General features: G+C 43.9%; 1 protein-coding gene across 3 annotated transcripts in view; it reads right to left on the reverse strand.

Annotated features, from left to right (window-relative positions):
• Nucleotides 1-9,774, reverse strand: part of LOC102680745 (protein embryonic gonad-like) — a 34,925-nt gene extending 25,151 nt beyond the window's left edge. Inside the window, exon 1 of one of the 3 annotated variants that reach the window (XM_031509069.1) lies at nucleotides 9,445-9,774. In XM_031509069.1, the coding sequence (XP_031364929.1) occupies nucleotides 9,445-9,561 (117 nt within the window). In that variant the 5' untranslated portion in view covers nucleotides 9,562-9,774. Of the gene's footprint in view, nucleotides 1-330; nucleotides 501-8,779; nucleotides 8,886-9,444 lie in introns of those variants that run through there. The other 2 variants (XM_006612754.2, XM_031509070.1) reach the window with 2 other exon arrangements.
• Between the last annotated feature and the right edge of the window lie 403 nt (nucleotides 9,775-10,177).

Genomic DNA, 10,177 nt, shown 5'->3' on the forward strand with positions numbered 1-10,177 from the left:
TTCTCTTTTCACCACGACAATGACCTATTCGCCATATCTTCTCTTTCGAAGAAGAACCATTTTACCGGAAGTCGTTGCCTTGGAATATAATAACGCCTTGGATGGAGATAGAGGATTTCCTTATGAGATCGTAAGATTTTTTATTTTCATTTTTTATTATTATTTTCTTTCTTTGCAATATCAAAATCGGTTAATCCTCTTCTTTCGAAAGAAAAAGAATTATCACCACGTTTTATTACCACGAGACATAACATCTCGCTGCCGGGATGATGCGTCAAGAATAAGAGGCGAGCAGCGGAACGGTTATGTAAGAGATTATTTATATTATACCTTGATGATATAAAATACGATGCACCTGACGATCGCCGCGCTAAAAGCTGCAATATATTATGTCATCTAAAGGTTGCACGGTTTAACGAGGCTTATCCTCCTCGTTCCTCTAAAACCATATTACGTAGATTTCATTAAGCTTGAGAAGATCTCTCTTCATCAATCTTCCTTATATTATATAGAAAAAAAAAAAAAAAAAAAAAAAAAAAAAGAAAAAAATAAAAAAGAATCCACTTTTCGAATCCTCTCCTCGAGAAGGAGATGGAGATACGCTCGAAAAGGGGGGATCTATTTAACACGAGCGTCTTCCTCAAATCCAAAAAAAAAAGACAACTCGTCTTCGAACTCTGACATTTGCACCGCTTGATCCCTAACGCTTGGAGGCAACGAAATCGAAATACAAGCCTCCATAATTCCATTTCCAAGGCGGGGAGAAAACACGTCGAAGGAACGGGACGCGTGAGAGCGTGAGCTTTCGATATCTCTCTCTCTCTCTCTTTTTATCCGCCGTTTCGAGAGACGAGAAAAGGAGGAAAGGTTAAGCGGCGTAAAAAGCGGGGCGCGGAGCCAATATCGGGACGTGTTGTTTTCCATCGATGAGCAACCGCGTGAGGAATATCGGAGCCCGAGTGCACGCAGCCCGACGTTGATTAACAGTGGTCTCGCGATTAACAGTAAATCACAGAGCGCATCGATTCAGCCTTCTCGTAACCGTATCCGTGGCCCGTAACCGACCGGTGACTATAACCAGCGAACGGTACCATTTAAGTAGCCGAGCCTATTGATTTTACAAAGGATCTGGACAACCGTGCACGGCCCGATATCGATTCTATCCCACGAGCTCGCGTGATCCGGGCCAAGGCTGGCGTTTGCTGCCCGTTTACCGGCCCTAAAGTGTCTCGTTTAATATTTCCTCGAGAAATGCATCTCTGATTATTTCTCTTCCTTAATCACGAAAAGAAATATCCTTTTCCTAAAATCTTGCAACACTTCCATTGTGAATTTCACTTCATTCCACAGTTTTCAAGATGTATTTTCATTAAACTTTTTTGCATCTGCGTCCAAGATATTCCTCGTTATTAATATATTTTTTTAATATATTCAGATTCTGGTAAAGGGATTTATGGATCCCCCTTCCTCTCTTCCGTGAAATTTCTTCCTATGGCGAGGGGAGGGGGAGGGGGATTCCGGGAGCCTCGGCATAGGTAGACGCTTATCACGTGCACGAAGCATCAGATAACGCGACTACCGACAGCAGGAGGAGTCGTGTCGCCGCGCATTGATATGCAAAAATGGCCGAAGCGAGCGGAGGAGAGGAAAAGGCGGACGACTCGATAATCTGGCCATCGACGGGCTGGTCGGTCCCGGCGGACGTTGCACAAAGGCTCGCGTGCACACGCGCGCGCACCTCGTACCCCAGTTTCCACGAGGAGAGTCAATATTTGCCTGGCACTCGTCCGTTAATGAAGTCGATCGACCTGCTCCAAATATCGGCTTACCGGTCGAAGCCGGTCTGCGAGAGGAACGATCACGAAAGGGATCGTGGAAGAAGGAGGGGGACCCTTCCACGCGCGCGTCCTTCCAGGGGCACGTCGAACGTTTACGCGCCATTAAACTCGAGTCCCGTGTGACGTTTATCCCTTTATGAGAGAGTTTTTCTTTTTTCTTTTTTTCGACGATCCCCGCTCGATGACTTCCTCCACCTTCCCATTGTGACCTCGACACCCCTTTCGGAGGAGACGTGCAACCCCTCCTCAGAGTTGTTTCGGATCTTCTCTTTGTGGAATGGAAAGAATGGAAACGAGATGAATCTGATACGGTGCATTTCTTACGATGTATGATCGTATGTAGAGGATACGATTTTTTTTCGTTTTGGATTGTATTGAAACGATTCGTAAATTTAAAATCGTATATTTGTTTGCCCGAATTGGTTAGAGTTATATAACTTGTATAATTAATTCGAATCTTTTGCTTGTTTCGAGCGAAGAAAAGTTGGATGTAACGAGATAACGGACCCTAGGCTTTCGTAACTTAACTAATAAATTCCCATTATTCCCGTACACATTATCATACGTTATTCGGAATCTTGTACCTCGGTGTCGTTCTAAAAAACATTCTAACCTAAAACATTGTTAAATCGGACGATTCACGACGCCTGTAAAATTCGAGAAGAAGAAAGAACGAAGGAAAGAAAAGCGAGGAACGGAGGCCTCGACACCTTCATCGAGATCCAAGTTTCCGAGAACGGAGGATATCTCGCCGCCCATAAACCGTGTCGCGCTCTTCGACGGCCATTCCATTTCCTCGAAATTAATTTTCCCTCGGCCTCCCCCTCTCTAATAGAGAGCCTCGACGCGGCACGAAAGGAACACGGCAAAAACTCGAAAAGCGTGTCCGCGAGATAATCGTCCAATTAAACGGTTCGAATAATCTTTCGTCGATTGCCGAGTGTTCCCCACGGCGATGGCAGCGCCCTGCCACAAACGAGTTTCCCGGAGCTCGCGCGATGCGCAATTACCCAGGTTGACAGGAGTGGTCGACGATCGTTGTTACAGTTCCACCGATACACCGATTTCCCCACGAGGGAAAGCGCGATTTAATTAATTGGCGGTTGTTATTAATTCGCGAATTTACGGCCGAGTTAAGAATGACCGCTTGATTACCGGCCGCGCGTTTGATATACGGCCGGCCATTTTTCCCGCTAAGTTAATGAGTTAATGAGTCCGGTCGAAAGAACGAAGTCGATATATCACGGGTGTGCACGAACGAGCGTATGAACGAGCGCGGCGTCAAGGGAATTTCTCGCACGAAACTCAGCCGGGCGCTCGGGCACCGGTGCTCCGCGATCTTATCGCGAGGCGCATTTACGCGGCCACGAGCGCGTGGATCATGCGGCCTGGTTAAAATATATACCGACGATTATGCCCGTTTATCGCCAATTAGGGGGAACGAACGGGACGATTTCGTTTGCTATTACCCGAGGCGCGATGCTTGGAACAAGATCGTTTACTGCTTCTGGATTACTTTATCGTAGGAAGATGGGTGTTCTCGGGTGCAAATTCCTACGAGTTGACTTTATTACCATATATCGATAAATTAGGGATTATTCGTATTAGATGAAGATCACGGATGAAATTTGCGGTTAATTTAATTGAAATACAATGTTAAGAATAATTAACGATAACGTGGCAAGACTCTAATATTAAGGAGATAAAATTACATTGTGGGGGAGCTATATTCGAAATGTGGTTGTAATTTCTCCCCAATTAAATCGATTGATCGAAATTTTAATAATATCTATAATACACGGCGATTAAACGATATCTTTTTTAATATTACTTTTTTCTTTAGAACCTCAAATATCGAAAGAACGTTATAACATTTAATTGAAATGTTCGACTTAACAAGATTTGTAAAAATCAATTTAGCCATTAGCTTGGGAATTGCGTTATCCGACCTTACGGCTTTTTAAAAGGGACGAAGATGGAGGAAAATCGGTTAGAAAGGGAAACTGGAGTGCGACGAGAATGCGGGCAGGAACAGGTCGCGCAATTTGTATCGTTCTGGATGCGTTTTTAACGATCGGTTTGATGGATGATGGCTGCGCCTCGCTGGCACGTCGATCGAGTCCTTGAAAAATGATGCTCCAGATCGTTGTATACGCTATTCAGACACTCGAATCCACTCGGATTGTCGCTCACACTACCACACCGATCCGAGCATATGGCAAGGGAGGACGGCAGGAGCTTCTTTTCGGTTAATATGTTTTCGCGATCCATAAAGCGCCCGGTTGGGAGTCAAAGACAATTAATAACCTTCTGCAGGATCATTTATCGCGACAGTTTAGCCCCACGAAGCCGAACCCGCTCTCTCTCTCTCTTACGAGCGCATTCGTGAAGGAGAAACCTTCGCTGACGAACCGACCAAGAGTATTGTTCATCTCCTCGTCCCGTGACCGATCCAATTTTTAACACCTCTCTCTCTCTCTCTCTCTCTCTCTCTCTCTCTCTCTCTGTGTAGACGATTTTCCTCAACCACTCGAAGTTAATCGACGGCGACCAACCCTTGCCGCCTGTGAGAATCCTCTTCTGGAATCGCATGCGAGGAATTCGTTATGCCGAGGAACTGTGAGAGACGAGGGGTTAAGGATCTCGAGAGTAATGTATTCGAAGTCGAATTCTGTATTAATTTATATAACGAATAATTCTCTTCGAATTGTTGTATTTTTCATAGGAAAAACGTGATCCACGATGTGTACACAAGCAAGTGAAACCTCTATGAAAATGACGATAAGTTACGAACGTCTCGCTAAGGAAAAGAGTAAAGATGAAATAATAGAAGCAAGAGATGCGTCGAATATGGATAACCTGTATCTAATATATCCACGTAAGAATTTCTTGCGAGAAAATGGAATTATTATTCGTTGGATAGAAAAATCGAGAGAATAAACGATACGTTAACATTTAATTCTTATGGACTCGTACAATTATCATTGGCTACAAAATTGAATAATACTTCTCACCCATTCCTGTGTGTGTGTGTGTGGAATCGTAAATGGAGAAGGCTTATGAAAAGCCTTCGCACGACGGAATGTTAAATTATTAAACAATGACCGTTTAATGGAGCCTTTTGAAAAATCTCTGTCAATTTGCTTTACATATGGGCAAATAGCAACAGAATGAACGTACAGTCGTAAACTTCGATTTAATCGCGCTCCTCCATTGATTTACGCTCGATTTTGAGCACGAGCGATTTTACGCGCGCGCTTTTCTCGCCGGCGGAACGATCCATGGATCCGCGACGCGGGTCCCTATGCAATTTAATTTCCTTTTATTCGACGATTAAGCGCGGCGTCGTTGATTTACGGTATCGTAAACGGCTCCACGCAAACGGCCCCAAGGATATCGCGTCTCGAAATTGTCTCGGAAGTTCGAATGCAGATCGAAAATTCTTCGACTTGAACACCACTTTCCGGATACGCTTCGAGGGACATTAAACGTTACATTTCTTTTTTTATATTTTCGCGCCAAATTCTTGTATTTATGTTTTTTTAGAAATTATTTAAGTTAAGTGTATCTCTGGAAGATAAGTCGCATAGTTTTTAACATGTTGTTAGAGTAACGTATCGTTCGCGTTTAATTCGGAATAATTTACTATTTTGGAGTAAAATGATCGATCATTAATCTTCCAATTGACGGTGCATGTTCATTTTCGTTGTTTTATCGAGAAATTGAGAGGAAATAAATTCGAATGCATACGGAATTTCTTTCGCGTAAAAATGACGTGTGAATGCAGAAAAAACGTGCCACATTCGGAAGTCATATTTTATAGGAGGATCTCGAAAGAATATTCTCGCGAGAAGAAGAAGTTTTAAAATGTGGCACAAACGTGTGGCATTCAATTACTTCTCCTAAATATCTGCATTATCTTAGAGATTCAGATGGGATAATCAAGCATATTTTAAACAAGCGTCCATCTGCATTCACTACATTTTCAATGTGGTGATGAATTTCTTCGCTACTTTCCTGCGTTCACATGGAATCACTAATAAATGGAAATAAGTGTTCCTTTAATGTGTGATACGGAATGAGAATTAAATTTCTATTCTAATCTCTCTGCAAACAACCATTTCTTCGCGTTCGAATCGGAATAACTAACCGTGTAAAAGAAGCTCTTTCTTACCAGCTACATTTCTCGCATACTACGCGCGGCACAGGATGATGACCGTTAAATTTCTTTTCGGTGAAAACTGTACCATTTTTCCCGCGCTCGCACGGGATGATCAACCATTTCCTTCACGTACGGGAAGAAAGATAAAAGAAAAAAAGGAAAAAAAAAAAAGAAAAAAACGTCGAAACGTATTCTCGGTTACTTTCTAAGCGATTGGCTAAGTCGCGTCAAACATACGATAAAAGCGAGTGTTTCCCTTCCTCTCCTCCTCTCTCCCCCCCCTCCCCTCCCCTCCTTTCTCCCTCCCACTGAAAATGCAAATGGGAGGAAGCCCGGAGAAGTGTGATTCCCTGTAATTCGCGAATTATCGCGTATCGGATGGAGTGCATCGGCTCAGATTAGAAAAGTAACGGATCCGTAGAATCCGAGCCATTCCCTGTACCGTTAAATGCATGTTCCAGGGGACTGTCGAGATAAGGACTAACTGGAAAACGCGCCATCTTTCTAAACACGAATATTGCTTCCTATCGAATATGTCGACTACCAGAAAAAGAAAGAAAAAAAAAAAGGAAAGGAAAGGAAAGGAAAGAAAGAAAAAATTGGATTCGACGTGACCAGTTTTCAACAGATTGGATTGCAACACCAGAAAGATCACCTGGACAACCTGTGTTTTTTTTTTTTCTCTTCGCCGCCAATGGGAAGAATGGCAGAAACGAATGCACTTAATATGCGGATTCGTGCGAGGTTTTACGATTTCGATTGTAGGGAAGGGGTGAAAACGAAAGGCGAAGGCGAAAAGGCGTTAAGTCGGATCGCAGGCGCACCCCGATTGGTGACACCGACCGAGGGGTTGGCATGCAAATGAGGATCGACGATTCTTATAGTCGGCTTACGGAGATTCGTGACCAAGGGATTCGAGCCGTTAATTGTCCCTTCGAAAAAAAAAAAAAGAAAAAAAGTCCCATCGTTCGAATTAAGGTTGGATCGTTATTTCCAGACTTCCTCGATGAAACCTTAAAGCTATTATATATTATATTCACGCTTTCTCCCCGATGAGACGGTCGTTTTCAAAGTTCACGGCGATTGTGCAGTTTTTTTCTTTTTCTTTTTTTTTTTTTACGAACTTTCACCTAAAAAAAAAAAAAATTAGCCACGGAAATCTTCTTCTGCTTCTTCGAAATCTTCCTCCTCGTCGAGGAGCGAATTCATCTCTCTTTTCGATTTACTGCTTTTTCAAACACGTACATAAATACCTGAAGAAATGAAGGTGAATAAGGCTTTATTTTTCAAAGGCTCTTCAAGCTTCTACAGATGTACAAGTGGGTAATAACCGTATGAAAGGGTAACAATGATGACTGACACACCGCAACCAGGTTAAAAGGAGGAGAAGAAGGAAGAAGACAGAAGAAGGGAGGGTGTGGAGGGGGGCAATAAATATATTTTGACATGGGAGACCCTAGACGGGGCATCTATGCATAGTAATTGTAACGCTCCGCTCGATCTGTCTCGCTTCCCGCCTCGGTTCCCTCTTCCTCGGTGCACACGTGCGCCGAGTGTATATATAACGCTCCACGTCCATGACTCTTGCTCGCTTTTATTCAGACGACAAAAGTGCCGGCCTTTGTGCGGGCCGAATTACGCCACTGTCTACCAGTAGGCAAATATTATAGCAACAGGATGCCGCGAGGGGTGACGACGATAATGTTTTCATTTGCGACCAACCCTATATCCGATCGCATCGTTTCGATAGTTGGCTTCGAAAGGAGTTCAAGAGTGCGAAAAAAGGGACGCACGAAAGGCATATGAAAGTTTGCGGTTGTGATGAGCTTGTTGCGAGGAAGGGAAGGATGTTTGTTCCGTTGAAGAGAGGCGATCGAATGTTGAAATTACGTTATATACAATAAAAACGAATTTTCGATTGTTATTAAAACAATTAAAATTGTTAAACGAAGAGAAGAATATATGGAGGATATTAATTGTATAATTCAACAAAGATAAAGTTGTTGAATATTTCTTCGAAGAGAATCGATTGATCAATCCGATAGGATCTAATCCGAGGATTTTTGATCGAAAGTGTTAAGAATAAAACGGGCGGTTATTCTCGGTTCGATGAGATAACAACGATCGGCCGAACCGCGTACAACAGCACGCGGCCTCACGATTTCGCAATTATAATCCAATCAAAATTTACTAGTCGAAGGGATATTTTTTACGGTCGAGCGTACTTAGGCTGCTATTACGTTGCATTATCAATTTCACGCCATGGTATAATCGCGAGCAACGCAGACACTTTGGATGTAGACTTTAATTTACGAGGGATAAATGGAGCGGTGAATGGACTGTAAGATTGACGAAACGCCGGTGATTACCGGCTGAACGCGAATGATTTATTTTCTAGTTTTTATAACTATCATTAGTCTTTTTTTTTTTTTTGTTGTCCCCTCCCGTTGTGTCTCCTGCCTACAGTTTCTCACCACACCAAACACACGATTCAATTTTCCCTTCCACGATGCTCGAAGTTTTGGTAAACACGAGTCAAAGAAAAGAAAAAGAAAAAAAGAAAAAAAAAAGAATTATTCGTATATAACAAATTCACGAATAGAATGGAATATAGAATAATGAATGGTATTTCTATACGATCACAGATTGTCAAAAATAAAATAAAAAGCGCGGGGAGATTTGAACGCTAGTGGCAGCGCGCAATTCTGGCGGAGACATCAACGCCCGCATAAGAAACGCAGTCACTAAACGAACAACGTGAATATAAAGTTTCACTCACCTTAGAGGTCGGATGATAACACTGCGAGCAGGCTAACCGGTGTCTCGGTTCACTACAAACGAACAAAAAAAATAACTTTTCTCCTCTCTCTCTCTATATATATATANCACACGTACAATCTTTCCAAAATCCTAGGCGTGGAGATGCTTGGCCTCGTTTCTCACGTCTTTTCAGCGCGATGTCACGCGATTTATGCCGATTTACACCTTCTTTTCCCTCCTTTTTCTTCCTCTCTTCCTCTCCTCTTCGTTTCTCAAAACAAGACACGCGACCGACTCTCAAGCACCGTTCCCCTCGATGCAAATCCTTCGACTGCCCCCGAGTAACTCTGCTCCGGATGATCCACGCTCGTGCTCGCGTGGCTCTCTACTCACCGCGCCTCCTTCTCTCCAATCGTCTCTCTTCTCCGTCCCTCCTTTCCTGGCCGTCCCCGATCCAACGATTTTTTTCCTTCTCCCCCGTCTTGTCTCTCCCTCTGTACTCGTCTCCCTCTTTCTGTCTCTCTCGAACATCCACGATCCACGGTGCGGCCACGTCGATGGACGGGAGAGGACTGGCGCTTCGCGATCGCTGCGACCTGTTCGACTGCATCGAAGGCGCCTAAGGAGAGCCACGGGTTCACCGACGGGAACCGATCTTCCCCCGTTGGTAGGGGCCATTTGTACCTGCCCCTCGATACACGCCTGTACCCTGGCCTGCCAATGGGCCCCGGCTGGCCCCTGTCTCTCCGCCAATCCTACGCGCCCGGGTCCCTCGAGACCGGCTGTCCAGGTGCCACCCATCTCTTCCCCACTCGGCCGAGGTCGTGCTCTCCTCCACTCTCGAGCCTCCACTATTTCACCGCGTCCCCGGTGATGCCCCCGCAGAGAACCGATTGCCGGCCGAGCGGACTGACCTGCCAACCTCTTCTGCTTCTCGTCCTTTCCTCTAAACTCGCGTTAATTTCTCGCCCTCCTCCTCCCCACTCGTCAAACGATTTCTTATTCCTTATATATCACGATCTGGGAAGATCCGTGGACCTGAAATCACACATGCAAGTGAATTAGTAAAAAAAAAGATCGATAGGATAAGTGTTTTGAACTCTCGTCCTTCTTCTCCCCACTCGTGAAACGATTTATTATTCCTTATGAATAAAATCACGATCTGGGAAGATCCGTGGACCTGAAATCACACATGCAAGTGAATTAGTAAAAAAGAAGATCGATACGATAAGTGTTTTGAACTCTCTTCCTCCTCTTCTCCATTCGTCAAACGATTTGTTGTTCTTTATGAATAAAATGATCCATGAAGATCATACATGCAAGTGAATTAGTAAAAAAGAAGAATCGATAGTATAAGTGTTTTGAACTCTCTCTCCCTCCTCTTCTCCACTTATCAAACGATTTGTTCTCTATGAAT

This window comes from Apis dorsata, unplaced genomic scaffold (assembly GCF_000469605.1).
Source record: "Apis dorsata unplaced genomic scaffold, Apis dorsata 1.3 scaffold_123, whole genome shotgun sequence".
Lineage (NCBI taxonomy): Eukaryota > Metazoa > Arthropoda > Insecta > Hymenoptera > Apidae > Apis > Apis dorsata.